General features: G+C 50.0%; 1 protein-coding gene across 1 annotated transcript in view; it reads right to left on the bottom strand.

Moving 5' to 3' along the window:
* Window positions 1–20,228, bottom strand: part of CPNE7 (copine 7) — a 212,482-nt gene that overhangs the window by 61,819 nt on the left and 130,435 nt on the right. The window contains exons 8-10 of the mRNA XM_068259959.1: window positions 13,933–14,031; window positions 10,046–10,132; window positions 5,538–5,597 (exon numbers count right to left, since the gene is read on the bottom strand). Coding sequence (XP_068116060.1) covers window positions 5,538–5,597; window positions 10,046–10,132; window positions 13,933–14,031 — 246 coding nt within the window. The remainder of the gene's footprint in view (window positions 1–5,537; window positions 5,598–10,045; window positions 10,133–13,932; window positions 14,032–20,228) is intronic.

The raw sequence follows: 20,228 nt of genomic DNA, 5'->3' as shown, positions 1-20,228 counted from the left end.
TTCCAATCAAAATCGAATTCCTCCAGCAAGGCCCCAACATCCCAGGAAGCAAATGGGGGTTCAAACAGGCCAGTATCCAGATAATCTCCATAGGGGTGGAGTTCAGGAACAAGAACAGATTGTTTAACTGCTTTAATGTAGTGTGCGATCCTACCTATAGCAGGATCCACATAAGCTTTGGATTGGGGCAAAAAACCTGGAAACTGAGCAGCAGATGCATTATAAACATCATTATCATACTGCATGGTTTTGCCCATTTCAGACTTGACAGAAATAACCTCTTTATTTGTGGTTGCTATGGGCAACGGATCTTTCCGCTGGGAAGCCTTCCTAGATCTTTTACGTTTAGACTTAGAGGCTTTGGATGGCTGCTTTATGGATGAAAGAGTAGATGGAACAGCTGATTGAGCTGCTGACAACAACTCATTAAAGGGATACTGTAGGGGGGTCGGGGGAAAATGAGCTGAACTTACCCGGGGCTTCTAATGGTCCCCCGCAGACATCCTGTGTTGGCGCAGCCACTCACCGATGCTCCGGCCCCGCCTCCAGTTCACTTCTGGAATTTCTGACTTTAAAGTCAGAAAACCACTGTGCCTGCGTTGCCGTGTCCTCGCTCCCGCTGATGTCACTAGGAGCGTACTGCGCAGGCCCAGACCATACTGGGCCTGCGCTGTGCACTCTTGATGACATCAGCGGGAGCGAGGACACGGCAACGCAGGCGGAGTGGTTTTCTGACTTTAAAGTCAGAAATTCCAGAAGTGAACCGGAGGCGGGGCCGGAGCATCGGGGAGTGGCTGCGCCAACACAGGATGTCTGCGGGGGACCATTAGAAGCCCTGGGTAAGTTCAGCTCATTTTCCCCCGACCCCCCTACAGTATCCCTTTAAGGGGGTATGGTAACTGAGGTAATCTCAGCCAATTGTGAATTAAAAAGGCCAAGAATTCCAGGGGTCTTTGACTCAGGGTGGTATGATCTAACACATCATAAGCCCACATTGACATTTCGCCCCCCAACAGAATGTAGACCATTTGGGGGGCCCAGGTAGACACTGGGGTGCATTGGAATTCAGGGTTCGCTAACAGTTTCGTACACTCAGACAAAAATTCGTCTGCTGATTCAGGTTCAAGTTTTTTAAATCTCTTAAAGGTACAAGAGCCATATTCGACAAAATCGTACAAATCGGAAATTCCGTCTACACTGGGGTTTTGGGTTTGGCTGGTCATACTGTAACGATTGTGGAACTTTCTCCGTGATCAGCGCACAACGCGTGCGCTGACACGGCGGAAATCCTCCACAAGCGTGTAATTGCAGGCACCCAGCAAAAGGTGCTACGCACCTGTAGAGGGAAATTCCTGTCGGCAGATGGCGCTGGGGAGTGCAGAGGAACCAATCCTCTGTACTTCCACAAATGCCAGACAGGAATTGTACGAAGCGCAGAACGCAATCGCAAGAGAGGCGATTGCGAATGAGAACGAGCAAAGGGACAGGTTGTATGTGTGTGCGCCAATCCAGTCGCCACCCTGCGACCGCGCACACACAACAGCAGATATGAATTAGGAGCGAGATCGCGAGAGGTGCGATCGCCAGACGTGACACAAGGCAGATCAGAACAGAATACGAGGGTAGCAAAGGCACAGCAAATAATACAATGAGAAGATAAGGAAAATAACAAACGCTAGCTAACCGCAAACACCGCACTCATTCGCAACAGTGCACGCGGTTATGCGCGGTCTCCACGGGATAAGCACAATAGAGACAAGCACGCCTAACTAACCATCGACAGACAAACATGAAACAGAGGACGCGAACGCTTGCTTAACGGTTACCTCACCGAGCCTCCAGCAAGCGGTCGTAGCAGACAAGACAGACACACGAAAACAGGGACAAGCGAGAGATAGGATCCACAGCACTAGCGAAAAGTGGCTAGCGCGATCCAGGTACAGAGTAGCAGAACAGAAGGATCCACAGCGCTAGCGAAAAATGGCTAGCGCGATCCCAGGAGACAGAACAGAAGGATCCACGGCGCTAGCGAAAAGTGGCTAGCGCGATCCAAAGAGACAGATCAGAAGAGATAGCTGGTAGCAACCGCTGCACCAGCTATACTCCAAGAACAGAGATCAGAACGATTTCCTTGTCGACCACCGCTGGGACAGGACAATCACAACAGACAAACAAAACAGATAAACAATCCTAACTGCACTAGGGAAAACCTGCCTAGCACAGTTTCCAGGAATTACTCTAAGCTGATCTTTAAACAAAGAGCATAGCTGACACTCTCCAGAGTGTTTCACAGGAAGACTCCTTATGACCAGCAAAGCATTGTGGGAAAGACATAGTACTTATAGTACACGCCTCCAATGAATGTGGCCAGGCAATTTGCATGACAACGTATGCAAATTCCTCTGCAAGCACAAGCTGCAAAACTGACAGAAGCTCTTCTTTCCAGAGTCCTGCAGCATGCAAACCTACACAATGGTCAAAAGGCTGCCTGCCTGCACAGGCAGCTGAGCAAATCATCACAGGAACCCTTTGCAGGTGTTTTGGATGAATGAGCTGATTAGAGTCTGACACTTTGAGCCTAGGACAGTGATGGCTAACCTTGGCACTCCAGCTGTGACAAAACTACAAATCCCATCATGCCTCTGCCTCCCCGAGTTATGCTTAGAGCTGTCAGAGTATTGCAAAGCCTCATGGGACTTGTAGTTCCACCACAGCTGGAGTGACAAGGTTAGCCATCACTGGCCTAGAATATTGAAAATTTTCCCAATATTCTAATAGGCTGAGATTTTGATTTTGGGGTTCTCATAAGCTGTAAGCCATAATCATCAAAATTATAACCAATAAAGGCTTAAATATCTCACTGTGCATGTAATGACTATGAGTCCATTTCATATATTAGTTTCAGCTTTTAAGTTGAATTAGTGAAAGAAATGAACTTTTGCACTATATTCTATAGATATACTATAGTTTGTCTTAACTAGGCGGCCAAAAACCTGCCTGATGATGAAATGGCTGCCTAATTAAGTCAAACTGCCCTCTCCTATCTCAGCATACCTGCTATACAGGTGAAAGTCCAAAAATTAGAATATTGTGCAAAAGTCCATTTATTTGTTTGGGGAGGTATGATAGGTTTGAGATTCCCGGTCATCTACACACCAGTGGATGGGAATCCCAGAGGACGGTCAGATCCCGTCTGTTGATCCAACTGCCATCTGATGTCTGTGGGCCGTCGACGAACAAGGTGGATGGTAATTTATGCCAACGATGGCCGTAACAATACAGGTAACAGAAGCCTCTTCCACTTGGAAGCTGAGACTTCTCATTCTTCATCCCCTCCTCCTGCAGCCAATCTTCACTGTACTCCATCCACCCAGAAGCAGGAGAGGTTCTTTAATTCAAAAGTATCCGGCGACACGTCTCTTCCCATCTCGGCATCACTCATGTGATGAGCAGCGGCGTTAGATTACTCCAGCTGCTCCCACTACACGACTTCCATCCAGATTACTGGTTTACACCTTCTGCAACGTGTGCTAAACGTGTGTCCTCTCTTCTCCCACCTCTTCAGTGTTCCTCATCCAATATATACACATATGGCTCTATGCTGCAGATATGTATAGATGCTTCTGCTTCTGTATATTGCAGATACATTTCTACTCATTTGTAAATTATAGCTGTGATTCTCCTGCAAAGATCTCAGTTATCGGAAGGCAGAGCCGGATCATCCACAAGGCAACTTAGGCAGGTGCCTAGGGCCCCGTAGGTGCCCAGGAGCCAGGCTGACACATTTTATGACCACCATTCCCTATTCTTTCTCACCAAGGAGGCCAGCAGGGGGAGGAAAATCTGCTGTCCCGCCTAGGGCCCCACATAGGATTAACATGGGTTAGGCTGGGTTCACACTGGATCCATGTTCTGTTTAAACGGATCAGTTTGCTACATTGGGCATCAGTTTTTCACTTGTTTTTTGGTATCATTTTTGCGTTGCCAACGATTTGGTATCTGTCACATTCGTGTTTCACCGCTGGTGCCACCATTCCATTCAGGTCCTTTGCATAGAGTAACGCCAGTATACAGATCCCAGAGCCCACCAGGAGACTCAGGCTCGCATCAGACCAATGGGAGCGTGAGCACCAGGGAGAGTTTTAATTGGCCCAACACTCAGTGAACCAATGAGAATCTTCCCTGGGGAGGGAGGATTCCCATTGGTCCATTGCAAGCTAATTGTATCCTGATGCTTCTGCTGGGGCTCTGGATTTGTATACCAGCGGTGCTTCTGTGCACGGACGGAGCGGCGGTGGCAGCAGCAATGAAGAACCCAAATGTGATGGCGAGTGAAAATTCGCAAAAAATTCCCGACGACCAGCCTAGTAAGGACGGACACATCCATTCTCATAGGCTACCGCTGATGCTGTCGGCATCTGCTTTTTCCGGGCGATCTGAAAAAAATTGTGCAGAACAAACGGATCTTTGCATCCATCTGGATCTGTTCTGTTCAGTTCTGATAAATGGAACGTTTTCTTCCTGTGTGCCAGAATTTTAGTCTCCCCCAAAAAAATCGCCAGTGGTTTTGTGTTCGGAAAGTTCACCTCAAAATGGTTCCCCCCCCCCCCCCCCCCCTCCCAACCCTTAGAATTGCTCTCTATCTCAGGGGTGTAACTAGAAATCTCTGGGCCCCCCCTGCAAAGCTTTGGATGGGGCCCCCTCCCCCCTCGCTTTCTGCACAAGTAAACTGAGAACCAATGTTATTCAATTGGCTAGTGCACAATTAAATGTGTTTTCTCCATGCAGATAAAAACAAACAGCAGGGAAGCACTGCAGGCATTTTCTCTATCAATTACATTGGCTCCTCTGATAAAACGTGCCTGTTTTCACACATACAGACACGTAGTGTGCAGAAACGCATACAGAAAACCAATAGATGAGCATGCTCTCAGCCTCAGCTTATTACACTCACTCTGTCCATCTCTGGTGGTGCAGAACTAGCTCTGGAGACTTCTCCAGCATCACTACTGTACACAGCACTTGGGGAGGGGGTGCAGAGGCTGGGGGTAGAACTGGCCCTTCAGACTCCTCCAGCATAAGTACAGTACACAGCACTTGGAGAGGTGTAGAGAGGTTGGGAGCTGGGTGTTGTACACAAGACCCTGCTGCACATTGAATAGGGACTGTCTACAAATCTTTGTCTACAAAACTTTGTATGATTTGTTATCAGTGGCTGAGCAGATGCAGTCATTAGAACAATTGTGCAGAGAGCAGAAAGCTTTTTCTCTCCGCATGCTTAGTTGTCAATCTCTCAGGACAGGGAAAATTAACTCCTCTCCTCACAGGGCCCCCAGCGTCTTCTGGGCCCACCCTGTGGCTGCATCCCTTGCAGTGCCTGTTGTTACGCATCTGCCTCCTTTAAGTCAGGGTTCACACTGGCAGGTTACGTTCATATGACACATCAGACAAAAGTCATTGGGTGTTACCTACAGGTAGCTCCCCCCCCCTTCCACACACCCCCAACTTAACTGGAGGAGTGGCTATTGATTACTTACCGTGAAGTGGATCTGGCAGCCACCCATGATGTAATCCAGGAAGGAGTAAACTCTGTGAATCTGGGAAAGCAGAAGAAAACATTTAGAGGACAGGAAAAGGTTCAGAGCCATGCTTACTGATCAGCCCTGCTTGGGTTTAATGTTAGAAGCTGTGAGGGCAGCACTGGAGGCCAGGAGTCGTCTGTTGTCAGCTAATGACTGTTACCTGAAGAAGTGGGTGAAAACCCAAGAAACGCATTGTCTGTTTTTGGTTTCCAATAAATTACTCTTAAACCTCCATACTGAGGTAAGACTGTTCCTTATTACCTCCAAAATTAGTAGTTTGACATTCACACTGGGGCGCCTCCTCCCTCCCTGTATATACTGGTACGGGCACAATTTGGGGGAGGCGCACTTTGGAATCTCCGCCTCTAGTGCTGGAGGACCTTGTCCCGGCCTGGCCCATCATACGCCATTGTCTCTCCTCCCCTCCCCATAGTAGCATGTGTCACTTGGCTGCAGCCAGACCTGCATCCGTATGAGTTCCTGCTGGGGAATGTCGCCCTGGGAATGGACTTCCCATAATGACCGGCAGTCGTTATGGGGCATGTTTTCACACCTTTAGTTTTAAAGGAGTTATCCACTTCCCTGGTTTTATTTTGCTTACTTTTACCATGACTAGAAAAAGATCTGTTGTGATTTAGACAATTCACTTGATGACTGCTGGTAGCACATGTACCGAGCCTTTCCTTTCTATCCTTATTGCCTAATATCTTCTCAGTGTCACTGTGCCATGGTAACGTTTGTATTCTGGCCAGTTATAATGCTGAGTAAAATATATTAAAAATAAAAGCTAAGTTAATTAAAAAAAAAAGTTGCAATCTCACAGGCACTTATTCACATAGCTATGTGTGTTCCGGCCAGGCTGTCTTCTAGCTACAGAGCCTGAAACTGCAAGCACACAGCCATTAACACACCTCTCAGCAATATGATCTGATATGGCCCAGCAGAGCCGGGACAAGGTCCTCCAGCGCCCATGGTTGAGAAACCAAAGTGTGCCCCTCCATCCCTCCCACCCCACCAGTCACACACTGATTGCTATTAGACTAGGAGGCGCCTCAGGGCCCCCAACACCTTAATCTCTAGTTACCTGCCTTGCAGTCACTGCCATGTATCCCCTTTTCTTATTTCTCTCTGCTACAAACACAACAGGGGAATGATAGCTGAGTAAGTTGTGTGCCCTACTCCTACACTGCGCCCTGAGGCTGGAGCCTCTCTCGCCTCTGCCTCGCCCCCGCCCTGCGCCCCTCCTACACTGCGCCCTGAGGCTGGAGCCTCTCTCGCCTCTGCCTCGGCCCTGCCCTGCGCCCCTCCTACACTGCGCCCTGAGGCTGGAGCCTCTCTCGCCTCTGCCTCGGCCCCGCCCTGCGCCCCTCCTACACTGCGCCCTGAGGCTGGAGCCTCTCTCGCCTCTGCCTCGGCCCTGCGACCTCTCCTACACTACGCCTTGAGGCTGGAGCCTCTCTCGCCTCTTCCTCGGCCCGGCCCTGTGGCCCAGGCTACTCTCCTAGGTGCAGATGCTGCAGCTTCACTCAAAAAGCTGCAAATTTCCACACCTAACAGCAATTATCACAGTGATCTGATATGGCCCTAACTCCTTAATATCAGACAACTGTCCGTGAATCCAGGCCTGCTTTGCTGGATCACTTGGTATCCCCACTGCAGTAGTTTTTAGTAAATGAGGCCCCCGGAGTATGCGCATACGTTATGAGTTTTATTTGCTGGCTGCCTTTAGATGTGGCCTTGCTGCTCCTGGATGGCCGGCGTTGTCATGGCAATGCAGGTTGCATGTCCCATGTAGATTGCTTGTCTGCATATTTCAGAGATGACTGACCTATATTCCAGTCATTCTTCTTGTGGGAGTCACATGATGTGGACAACTGAATATGTGCAGGAAAATTAGATATTACAGCAACCATACTCAATACCCCACAAAACCGCCCAGGCCTCCTTGGGCCCCTCACAGCCCTCAACAGGACCAAGAAAGTCCTCTGTTGGCTTTAAAGAGAACCTGTGGCAGTTCCTTGGGGGGACAGATGGGAGACAGGCATGTTCTCTGCCTCATGACATGCCTCTATGTCCTGACACCGCCATTCTCTGCCCCCTACCTCCGCGCTATAGCCCCCCGAAATTAGTGACAATGGTTAAGAGGAGCCCGAGGTGAGGGACGTCTGAAGGCTGCCATATTTATTTTGTTTTAAACAATACCAGTTGCCTGCCAGTCCTGCTGACCTCTTTGGCTGCAGTAATGTGTGGATCACACACCTGAAACAAGCATGCTGTTAGGCTTGTTCACATTATAAATCGCCAGTGCTATCGCAAGCGCTGAGCGTTTTATTGAGCTTTTTTTAAAGAGCTTTTCCCTGCGCTTTTTGCTTAGAAAAGCGCCTTTATAAGCGATTTTGCTCAGCGATGATTTTTTTTCACTTCCTGACGTCAGTCAGAAAGTGAACTCTTTAAAGAGAACCCGAGGTGTGTTTAAAGAATGTTATCTGCATACAGAGGCTGGATCTGCCTATACAGCCCAGCCTCTGTTGCTATCCCAAACCCCACTAAGGCCCCCCTGCACTCTGCAATCCCTCATAAATCACAGCCATGCTGTGAGGCTGTGTTTACATCTGTAGTGTCAGTCTCAGCTGCTCTCCCGCCTCCTGCATAGCTCCGGTCCCTGCCCCCGTCCCTTCCCTCCAATCAGCAGGGAGGGAAGGGATGCAGGCGGGGACTGGAGTTCTGCAGGAGGCGGGGAGAGCAGCAGACTGACACTATAGAGATAAACACAGCCAGCTCTGACAAGCTGTTTGTCAGCAGCGTGGCTGTGATTTATGAGGGATTGCAGAGTGCAGGGGGACCTTAGTGGGGTTTGGGATAACAACAGAGGCTGGGCTGTATAGGCAGATCCAGCCTCTGTATGCAGATAATATTCTTCAAACCCACCTCGGGTTCTCTTTAACCCGGAAATGAATGAAAACAATGTATTTATTCATAAAAGTGCTGGGGAAATCGCTATACAAAGCTCTTTTTCAAGCGTTTTGCGATTCCCCTATACTTTGCACTGAGCCAAAGCACTCAGAAAATGGTACAGGCAGCACGGTTGCGATTTCAATGAAATCGAAATGCTTACATGTGAACACTGTCATAGGCAATCGATACATACATTTAGGGTGATTTGCAAAATCGCCAGCGCTTAAAAAAAATTAGCAAACGCTGATAGTGTGAACACGCCCTTAATCAGACAGATTTTTCTCAGAAACATCTGTCTGATTTTTTTCTCAGAAACATCTGATCTGCTGCATGCTTGTTCAGGGTCTATGATTGAAAGCATTAGAAGCAGAGGATCAGCAGGATAGCCAGGCAATATGCATAGTTTAAAAGGAAACAAAGATGTCAGCCTCCATATGTCTCTCACCTCGGGTTCCCTTTAAAGAGGACCTGGCCAGTGTCTGACTGGGAGGTGGTAAAGCTGAGGAAATCCACCTGCTGGCCAAGCAGCAGTAATCAGGTGTTGCTGCTCACGGTGAAGACTTGCTGCAGGTTTCTACTGGGCGTGATAACACAGGGTTACTGCTGCTTGGCCAGCAGGTGGATTTCCTCATTTTTAGGACCTGGCTGGCCCCGGTAAATTCCCCAACTGGCTCAGTTGCGGGCCACTGCAAATGCGCTGTTCGCTAAGGCTGTAACTACGCTTGCACAGAATGCTCCGCGATCAGGGGGGCGCACGGGGCCAGGACTGTGCATGTATAGTGGTCTGTAAACCCGCTGGATCTCAGACTCCACTACAGTAGAAAGGAGAGGATTGGGAGGACGACAATCGAGCAGAGGGCCTACAGGGGGTAGGAGGTAAATATAACTCAGGTAAGTATAACTTCTTAGGTTCTGTTCGCCTCAGGTTCTCTTTAAGCTTAGGAGTGGCCCATTACAAAGCAAAATGGATGCTGTATTCTCTTTGGTTATATATCTGTGGAATTGGCTGACCTTCTACAGGAAGCTTCTCACACAGGTGTTCCCTCCATGCCCACAACCTGAGGCCCTGCAGACAGGGCTGGATTAAAGCCAAGGCCACATAGGCCATGGCCTAGGGCGCCACAGGATCAAGGGTGAGCGGGCAGCTGGCAATTCTAGAGGGAAGGGAAGGGTCACCTGGCTACCTATACTGGAGGGAGGGGGGTCATCAGGCTATCTATATGGAAGGGTCATCTGGCTTCTTATACTAAAAGAATGGGGGAGGGGTCTCTAGGATACCTATACTGGAGGGAAGGAGAGGGGTTCATCAGGCTAAACTGGGGGAGGGTCATCTGGCTATCTATACTGAAGGAGATTGGCTGCTGATAGTGGCCTTGGGCGGTTAAGAGTACAGATCCGGCCCTGCCTGTAGACATGTGACAGGAAGCTGGTGATCCTACATGTGTGGCCAGACCAGGCTATGCACCTCCACTGTACAGGTGATCAGGAACAGGCAGGATATCACTCACCTTCATATCGGACAATATGACCGTCCCCGAGTTCTTGTAATTGCGCTTCTTTATCTTGTACTTGGGGTTCATACACTCCCATTGCACCTGAAAAGAGAGAAGAGCAAGGCAAAGTGAGCCAGAAGTGTCTGCAGAAATCTGGAGGCCCAGACAGGCTTCTCATGAAGCCAAGAGAGGAACTCCGCATAAAGAGATGACTGAATTATCCCTCAGGAGTCAGGAACAGGGATGCCCCCTCCCCATACCCATCTTCCTCTGTTAATTAGCCCTTATAAGTTATTCTCTCCAAGTAGTTCTGCGTAACCATGATCTGTCTGGGTATTTCTTAGTACTGGTCCAAGCCCTATCCCATACAGCCATATCAATCCATGCCATACACTGATGAGGACCAACAAGTCTGAATCACGCTCTCTGCATGTTAGGTTGATGTAGCTCTGTAAAATGTATAGGCTATAGGCTCGCTATACACCAGTGATTCTGGATGTAAGCCTGGCTTCAGGGGCATAAAGGGATGGTTTGCATAATCAGGAGTGATGCATCATGGGAAACCACAGTTGCTCACTTAAAGAGACACTGAAGTCCCTTTTTTTTACATTATTTTCTTATAAAGTCCTCTACAGCGTTCAATTCTAAGCGGATTTGCTTCATTCCCGCGGCAGAATGAGTGATTTATTTCCCAGAAATAGCCCTGCAGAGCTCCAGGGCTCGCAGATCTTCCTTCCTGTTAGAGGCAGAGGTGTATGCAGTAGCTCTGCCTCCTATCCAGTCAATCTCTGCCTCTCCCTGCCCCTCTCAGTCTTCTTTCACTGAGAGGGGCGGGAAGAGATGGAGATTGACTGGATAGGAGGCAGAGCTACTGCGCAAAGCTCTCCCTCCCCCGAGCAGCAGCAAAAGCCACGACCTGCAAAGCTTTGCAGGGCCATTTCTGGGCAATAAATCACTCGTTCTGCCGCAGGAATGTGGCGAACTCGCTTACAATTTAAAGGGGAACTGAAGAGAGAGGTATATGGAGGCTGCCATGTTTATTTCATTTTAACAATACTAGTTGCTTGGCAGCCCTGCTGATCCTCTGCCTATAATACTATTAGCCATAGCCCCTGAACAAGCATGCAGCAGATCAGGTGTTTCAGACTTTAAAGTCAGATCTGACAAGACTAGCTGCATGCTTGTTTCTGGTGTTATTCAGATACTACTGCAGAGAAATAGACCAGCAGGGCTGCCAGGCAACTGGAATTGATTAAAAGGAAATAAATATGGCAGCCTCCGTATACCTCTTACTTCAGTTCCCCTTTAATGCTGAAAAGGACTTTATAAGAAAATAAGGTTAAAAAAAGAGACTTCAGTGTCTCTTTAAACCTGAATTATCGCAAATACCTTCTGTTTTAAGAAGGCAAGATTACATTTAGCATCACTTTTTAGTAAGAGGGCTTTTTGGTCTCTTTTAGTCCCCCATTCCTTCACAGTGGTTCTGGGGGGGTCTTACGGTTAGGCATCGGAGGGGAGAGTGTTTTGTGTGAGTCTAGGGTTAGGTTTAGTAGTAGTAAAATATCGGTAATATTTGCTAATGTTTTACTATGCTTATTTCACTTTTTTTATTACCGTCATTTTAATATATTTATTATTGTATTTCAGATAAAAAAGAAGAAACAAAAAATAACCTAAAATATTTGGCTTTGCAATACTTCAAATCCTTAAAAGCGACTTTAGGAACAAATGTGATTTCCCAGCGTGTCTGATTGATACATTCAACCAATTTCGGCCTAAAATCAGTTGTATAGTCGATCGAGCATGCTTGTGGCTGAATCAATTTTATCCAATACGATAATATCGAATTGATCGAATTGGATGGCCACCAAGTCACTAGTTGTATGATCACTTTTCAGGCTAGTTTGCATTAGGAGCGCCAGCCGCTTCCGATTTGGCCACAGCTCCCGTTCAGCTACGAAACCGCAGTCCAAATCGCTCAGCAGGCGTGCCAAGCGAAGCTATAGTGTTTTGGCTGTGCGCTCCAGACATTTGCTCTATATTCTGCATTCTGAATGACAAGCTATGAGAGGGATAGGCAGCATTTCCCCACCCCTCATACTTGCTGGGATACGCTGCAGATTCGCCCCGGATTCAGGTGTTGTGGAAATCCGCCCATACAGTTAAGGTGAAAAATATTGTATTTTTCAGACTATAAGACGTTCCTGACCATAAGACACCCCTGGGTTTAGAGGACAAAAACCAGGGGGAAAAAGATATATGTTACGGCCAGAACCCGAAGTGTGGCCACTTCTAGTTCTGGCCGGCCACTTCGGGTTCTGGCCGGCCAATGTGCGAAGTGGCCGCTGTGGCCAATGTGAGAAATGGAATGATTCATGTAACATTAATGTATCTTCTGGCCCCAGCGCAGCGGCCAAATGTATCGCAACTTAGTTAATGTAATGAAATTAAGCCGGCGGCAATGTAACAGATGAAGCCGCCGGCTTTTTCTCTGCCTCTCTCTCTCTTCCCCCCGCCTCTCTCTCCTTCTCTTATTATGGGCAGCACGCGTGTCCCCCCGGAGTCGTTCGTCGTGGCAGGGAATCCTGCCGTTCTTGCAGAGCGGGTGCTGGCAGAAGCAATGTCTGCAGCCTCCCTGCTCTGCTTTCCTGCCGCGACGAACGACTCCGGGGGGACACGCGTGCTGCCCATAATAAGAGAAGGAGAGAGAGGCGGGGGGAAGACAGAGAGGGAGAGAAAAAGCTGGCGGCTTCGTCTGTTACATTGCCGCCGGCTTAATTTCAATAAATTAACTAAGTTGCGATAGATTTGGCCGCTGCGCTGGGGCCAGAAGATACCTTAATGTCACAGGAATCATTCCATTTCTCACATTGGCCGCAGCGCAGCGGCCACTTCGCACATTGGCCGGCCAGAAGCCGAAGTGGCCGGCCAGAACTAGAAGTGGCCAAACTTCGGGTTCTGGCCGTAACATATATACTAAACCTAGTGCATCCATGGTGACGGGGCATCTTGTGGATTATGCCTCCTTGTACCTCTTGTGTCTCCCTGGGTCCTCCTCTGTCCCCCACGTGTCCTCCTCAATGCCCATTTATGTCCCTGTGTCCTCAGTTTGTCCCCCCTGTGTACTCCTCTGCATGGGCACAGTACAGGGAGTCCCCGACATTGCGGCGGGTTGGATGTTCGTATTGGCAGACGTTCACAAGTTGGGGACTTCCTGCATTTGGACTATAAGATGCAGTGACTTTTTCCCCCCACTTTTGAAGGAGGAAAAGTGAGCCTTATAGTCCAAAAAATACTGTAAGTAAGCTTTGTGAATCAACCCCCTGCCTAGAGCCTTAAACGACTACTGTAGTGAGAGGTATATGGAGGCTGCCATATTTATTTCCTTTTAATCCTGCTGCTCCTCTGCCTCTAATACTTTTAGCCACAGACCCTGAAGAAGCATGCAGCATATCAGGTGTTTCTCACATAATTGTCAGATCTGACAAGATTAGCTGCATGCTTGTTTCTGGAGTTATTCAGGACACTACTGCAGCCAAATAGACCATCAGGGCTGTCAGGCAACTGGTATTGTTTGAAAGGAAATAAATATGGCAGCCTCCATATACCTCTCACTTCAGTTGTCCTTTAATTCTGGATCACTAAATGTGATTTTTTTACGTGTACTATTCATCTTTTAGGCTGAAACACTTGCTTCCTATATGTATTACTGGAGTCATAGATGTGCTCCCCAAGTACTGGCTGTTATATCCTTACTGATGGGTTACACCACAGTACTATGGGGATTTATGCACAGTCTCTTCCTACAGTTCACACCAGGACAGACACCAGCACTAATTACCACTTCACAACCGGCATCTCCATTTTCCGCCCTCCGCCAGAATCCCATCGCCTCTCCTCACCTTGTTATCTCCAATTGCTTTCTGCATCTCTTCAAAGGTGGCGTAAAACTCTCCAATGAAATCATGTTTTCCACGGGAGTCGTAATCCCACACGAGGCACTGCGGAGAGAGAGGAGGGAGGTGAGGGACGCGGTTACAGATGTGCAGACAGGACAGGGCAAGAGAAAGAAGAGCAGAACAGCGGAATGGTATGAAGCCGACTTGTTTAAAGGGTTTCTCCGGCCAGAATTGGTTTTTCAATTGAGATAACTGCTAGTGTGTGGCTGGCTAGCTGGGTTGTGAAGTGTCTCATCTGTCGCACCGGTAAGCGCTCCACAACGGAACGCTGAGACCCACCGCTCTGTGCTGCACCTTTACAGATAGGAAATGTTCAAAGTGTCATTTTAGCACCTTTGCATAGCTCACAACTAGAGTTGGGCCGAACGGTTCGCCGGCGAACGTGGTTCGCGCGAACTTAGGTGGTTCGCGTGCGGGTGCCGCACGCGAACGTTTTGCAGAAGTTCGGTTCGCCCCATAATGCACCTGAGGGTCAACTTTGACCCTCTACATCACAGTCAGCAGGCCCAGTGTAGCCAATTAGGCTACACTAGCCCCTGGAGCCCCACCCCCCCTTATATAAGGCAGGCAGCGGCGGCCATTACGGCCACTCGTGTGCCTGCATTAGAGAGAGTAGGGCGAGCTGCTGTCTGTCTCTAGGGAAAGATTAGTTAGGCTTAGCTTTTCCTGGCTGCATACCTGTTCTGTTCAGTGAGCCCTCAGCCCACTGCATACCTGTACTGTGATCCTGCCACTGCATACCTGTTCAGTGATCCTGCCAGTGCATACCTGTTCAGTGATCCTGCCACTGCATACCTGTTCAGTGATCCTGCCACTGCATACCTGTTCAGTGATCCTGCCAGTGCATACCTGTTCAGTGATCCTGCCACTGCATACCTGTTCAGTGATCCTGCCAGTGCATACCTGTTCAGTGATCCTGCCACTGCATACCTGTTCAGTGATCCTGCCACTGCATACCTGTTCAGTGATCCTGCCACTGCATACCTGTTCAGTGATCCTGCCACTGTATACCTGTTCTGTGAACCCGCCACTGTATACCTGTTCTGTTCAGTGGACCCGCCACTGTATACCTGTTTAGTGAACACGCCACTGCATACCTGTTGTGTTCAGTGAACCTGCCACTGCATACCTGTTCAGTGAACCCGCCACTGTATACCTGTTCTGTTCAGTGGACCCGCCACTGTATACCTGTTTAGTGAACACGCCACTGCATACCTGTTGTGTTCAGTGAACCTGCCACTGCATACCTGTTCAGTGAACCCGCCACTGTATACCTGTTCTGTTCAGTGGACCCGCCACTGTATACCTGTTCTGTGAACCCGCCACTGTATACCTGTTCTGTTCAGTGGACCCGCCACTGTATACCTGTTCTGTGAACCCGCCACTGTATACCTGTTCTGTTCAGTGGACCCGCCACTGTATACCTGTTCAGTGATCCTGCCACTGTATACCTGTTCTGTGAACCCGCCACTGTATACCTGTTCTGTTCAGTGGACCCGCCACTCTATACCTGTTTAGTGAACATGCCACTGCATACCTGTTGTGTTCAGTGAACCTGCCACTGCATACCTGTTCTGTCAACCCGCCACTGTATACCTGTTCTGTTCAGTGGACCCGCCACTGTATACCTGTTCTGTGAACCCGCCACTGTATACCTGTTCTGTTCAGTGGACCCGCCACTGTATACCTGTTTAGTGAACACGCCACTGCATACCTGTTCTGTGAACCCGCCACTGTATACCTGTTCTGTTCAGTGGACCCGCCACTGTATACCTGTTCAGTGAACCCGCCACTGCATACCTGTTCTGTGAACCCGCCACTGTATACCTGTTCTGTTCAGTGGACCCGCCACTGTATACCTGTTCTGTGAACCCGCCACTGTATACCTGTTCTGTTCAGTGGACCCGCCACTGTATACCTGTTCAGTGAACCCGCCACTGCATACCTGTTCTGTGAACCCGCCACTGTATACCTGTTCTGTTCAGTGGACCCGCCACTGTATACCTGTTCTGTGAACCCGCCACTGTATACCTGTTCTGTTCAGTGGACCCGCCACTGTATACCTGTTCAGTGAACCCGCCACTGCATACCTGTTCTGTGAACCCGCCACTGTATACCTGTTCTGTTCAGTGGACCAGCCACTGTATACCTGTTCTGTGAACCCGCCACTGTATACCTGTTCTGTTCAGTGAACCCGCCACTGTATACCTGTTCAGTGAACCCGCCACTGCATACCTGTTCTGTGAACCCGCCACTGTATACCTGTTCTGTTCAGTGGACCCGCCACTGTATACCTGTTCAGTGAACCCGCCACTGCATACCTGTTCTGTGAACCCGCCACTGTATACCTGTTCTGTTCAGTGGACCCGCCACTGTATACCTGTTTAGTGAAAACGCCACTGCATACCTGTTGTGTTCAGTGAACCTGCCACTGCATACCTGTTCTGTGAACCCGCCACTGTATACCTGTTCTGTTCAGTGGACCCGCCACTGTATACCTGTTCAGTGAACCCGCCACTGCATACCTGTTCTGTTAACCCGCCACTGTATACCTGTTCTGTTCAGTGAACCCGCCACTGTATACCTGTACTGTTCAGTGAACCCACCGCATCAGTGCGCATACCTGTGCAGTTAAGTGAACCCACCTACCTACGTGAGTGCACGCAGTGTGATATACCACTCCGTGCATACCCGATATGGACAAAACAGGTAGAGGAAGAGGTAGTGCCAGAGGCAGAGGAAGGCCACCCGGCAGGTCTGCGCGAGGTCGTGTAAATGTAATTTCGTGTGGACCTGGCCCACAGTACAGTGCTCGGAAGAAGGCACGTCCCATCACCTCCCAAGATTGTCAGGACGTGGTTGAGTATTTAGCGACACAGAACACCTCATCTTGCTCAGCCACCAGCGCTACTACTAGCACCACTTCCGCTGCATTTGACACTTCGCAAGAATTATTTAGTGGTGGTGAAATCACTGATGCACAGCCATTGTTGTTACAGCCAGATGAATTTTCGCCAGCTCATATGTCTGCGTTACGCGGCAACACTATGGATGTAACGTGTAAGGAGGATGAAGGACCTACACGTTTGGATTTTTCTGAGGCAAGCGAAGCTGGGCAGGATGATTACGATGATGACGATGATAGGGATCCTCTGTATGTTCCCAATAGAGGAGATGAAGAGGGGGACAGTTCAGAGGGGGAGTCAGAGAGTAGTAGGAGGAGAGAAGTTGGTGAAAGAAGCTGGGGCAGCTCTTCATCAGAAACAGCTGGTGGCAGTGTCTGGCACCATGTATCGCCACCTATGTACAGCCAGCCAACTTGCCCTTCAGCATCAGCTGCTGAGGTCCCCATAGTGCCCACATCCCAGGGTGGCTCAGCGGTGTGGAAATTGGATCGGACCAAAGCCATCTGTTCGCTCTGCCAACAAAAATTGAGCCGTGGAAAGGCCAACACTCACGTAGGGACAAGTGCCTTACGAAGGCACCTGCAGAAAAGGCACAAACAGCAATGGGATGGCCACCTGAGCAAAAGCAGCAGCAGCACACAAAAGAAAAGTCACCCTCCTTCTCCTCTTCCTCCTTCAGGTGCATCATCTGCTTATGCCGCTTTCTCCCTTGCACCTTCACAGGCACCCTCCTCCACTCCGCCTCTGCTCTTGAGCGGTTCCTGCTCCTCTGCCCACAGCAGCAGTCAGGTGTCCGTGAAGGAAATGTTTGAGCGGAAGAAGCCACTTTTGGCCATTCACCCCCTTGCCCGGCGTCTGACAGCTGGCGTGGCGGAACTGTTAGCTCGCCAGCTGTTACCATACCGGCTGGTGGACTCTGAGGCCTTCCGTAAATTTGTGGCCATCGGAACACCGCAGTGGAAGATGCCAGGCCGCACTAATTTTTCGAGAAAGGCCATACCCCAACTGCACCGTGAAGTTGAGAGGCAAGTGGTGTCATCTCTTGCGAAGAGCGTTGGGTCAAGGGTACACCTGACCACGGATGCCTGGTCTGCCAAGCACGGGCAGGGCCGCTACATTACCTACACAGCCCATTGGGTGAACCTGGTGGTGAACGATGGCAAGCAGGGCGCAGCGGACCAAATTGTGACACCTCCACGGCTTGCAGGCAGGCCTCCTGCCACCTCCTCTCCTCCTGCTACATGCTCTTCGCTGTCCTCCTCCTCCTTGGCTGAGTGGCAGTTCTCCTCTCCAGCTACACAGCCCCAGCTCCGCAGGGCCTATGCTGCATGCCAGGTACGACGGTGTCATGCCATCTTAGACATGTCTTGCCTCAAAGCGGAGAGTCACACTGGAGCAGCTCTCCTGGCTGCTCTTAAGAAACAGGTGGATGAGTGGCTGACCCCGCACCACCTGGAGATAGGCAACGTGGTGTGCGACAACGGCAGTAATCTGCTTGCCGCTTTGCATATGGGGAAGCTGACACACATACCCTGCATGGCACATGTCATGAATCTAGTGGTTCAAAGATTTGTGGCAAAGTACCCTGGCTTAGCGGATGTCCTGAAGCAGGCCAGGAAGTTCTGTGGGCATTTGAGGCGGTCTTACACAGCCATGGCACGATTTGCAGAAATTCAGCGGAAAAACAACATGCCGGTGAGACGCCTCATTTGCGATAGCCCCACTCGCTGGAATTCGACCCTGCTCATGTTCTCCCGCCTGCTAGAACAGAAGAAAGCCGTCACCCAGTACCTCTACAACTGGAGTAGAACGAAACAGTCTGGGAAGATGGGGATGTTCTGGCCCGACAACTGGACACTGATGAAAAATGCATGCAGGCTCATGCGGCCGTTTGAGGAGGTGACCAACCTGGTGAGCCGCAGTGAGGGCACCATCAGCGACTTAATTCCCTACGCTTACTTCTTGAAGCGTGCTGTGCGTAGAGTGGCGGATGAAGCTGCGAATGAGCGTGACCAGGAACCGTTACGGCAGGAACAGGCATGGGACCAATTTTCATCAGACCCAGCTGTTTCCTCAACACCTGCGGCAGCACAGAGGGGGGAGGAGGAGGAAGAAGAGAGGTCGTGTGCAGAAGACGAGTCAGACTCAGAGGATGATGAGCAAGGTGTTTCTTTGGGGGAGGAGGAGGAGGAGGGGACGGCAGCAGGAGAACAACCGCAGCAGGCGTCGCAGGGGGCTTGTGCTGCTCAACCTTCCCGTGGTATTGTTCGCGGCTGGGGGGAGGAGGTTGACTTACGTGACGTCACTGAGGAAGAGCAAGAGGAGATGGAGGGTACTGGATCCGACTTTGTGCAGATGTCGTCTTTTATGCTGTCCTGCCTGTTGAGGGACCCCGTATAAAAAACCTCAAGGGGAATGAGCTGTACTGGGTGGCCACACTACTAGACCCTCGGTACAGGCACAAAGTGGCGGACTTGTTACCAACTCACCGGAAGGTGGAAAGGATGCAGCACATGCAGAACCAGCTGTCAACTATGCTTTACAATGCCTTTAAGGGTGATGTGACAGCACAACGCCAGCAAGGTACCACTGCCACTAATCCTCCTCCCGTGTCCACGCAGTCAAAGACAGGACGCTCCAGCGATCTCATGGTGATGTCGGACATGCGGACGTTCTTTAGTCCAACGCCTCGCCGTAGCCCTTCCGGATCCACCCTCCACCAACGCCTCGACCAGCAGGTAGCCGACTACCTGGCCTTAAGTGTGGATGTAGACACTGCTGTGAACAGCGATGAGGAACCCTTGAACTACTGGGTGCGCAGGCTTGACCTGTGGCCAGAGCTGTCCCAATTTGCCATCCAACTTCTCTCCTGCCCTGCCGCAAGCGTCCTCTCAGAAAGGACCTTCAGCGCAGCTAGAGGCATTGTCACAGAGAAGAGAAGTCGCCTAAGTCACAAAAGTGTTAAGTACCTCACCTTTATCAAAATGAATGAGGCATGGATCCCGGAGGGCTGCTGCCCGCCCCAAGACTAAGTCAGTCCCCGCACACACAGCATCTCTGCCTGCACGCCGTGTGACTGGCTGCCTGGCCTGCCCCAAGAAGACTAAGTCGCTCCCAGTCCCTCCACACAGCATGTCTGCCTGCAGGCCGCTTCACTACCTTCTCCGCCACCACCAACAGGGTCCGGGACTCCAGGCGGATTGCTGAATTTTTTAGGCCGCTGCTAGCAGCGGCCGCTGTAATAATTTTTCGGGTGCGTGTACATGACTGCCTAATTTTTCTGGCTGCACTGCGGGCAGCTGCAACAACAAAAGAAAAGGCATGTACATGCGC

The sequence above is a fragment of the Hyperolius riggenbachi genome, chromosome 11 (assembly GCF_040937935.1).
Source record: "Hyperolius riggenbachi isolate aHypRig1 chromosome 11, aHypRig1.pri, whole genome shotgun sequence".
NCBI lineage: Eukaryota > Metazoa > Chordata > Amphibia > Anura > Hyperoliidae > Hyperolius > Hyperolius riggenbachi.
Note: the sequence above shows the minus strand (reverse complement) of the source record. Positions and strands in the feature narration are given on the sequence as shown.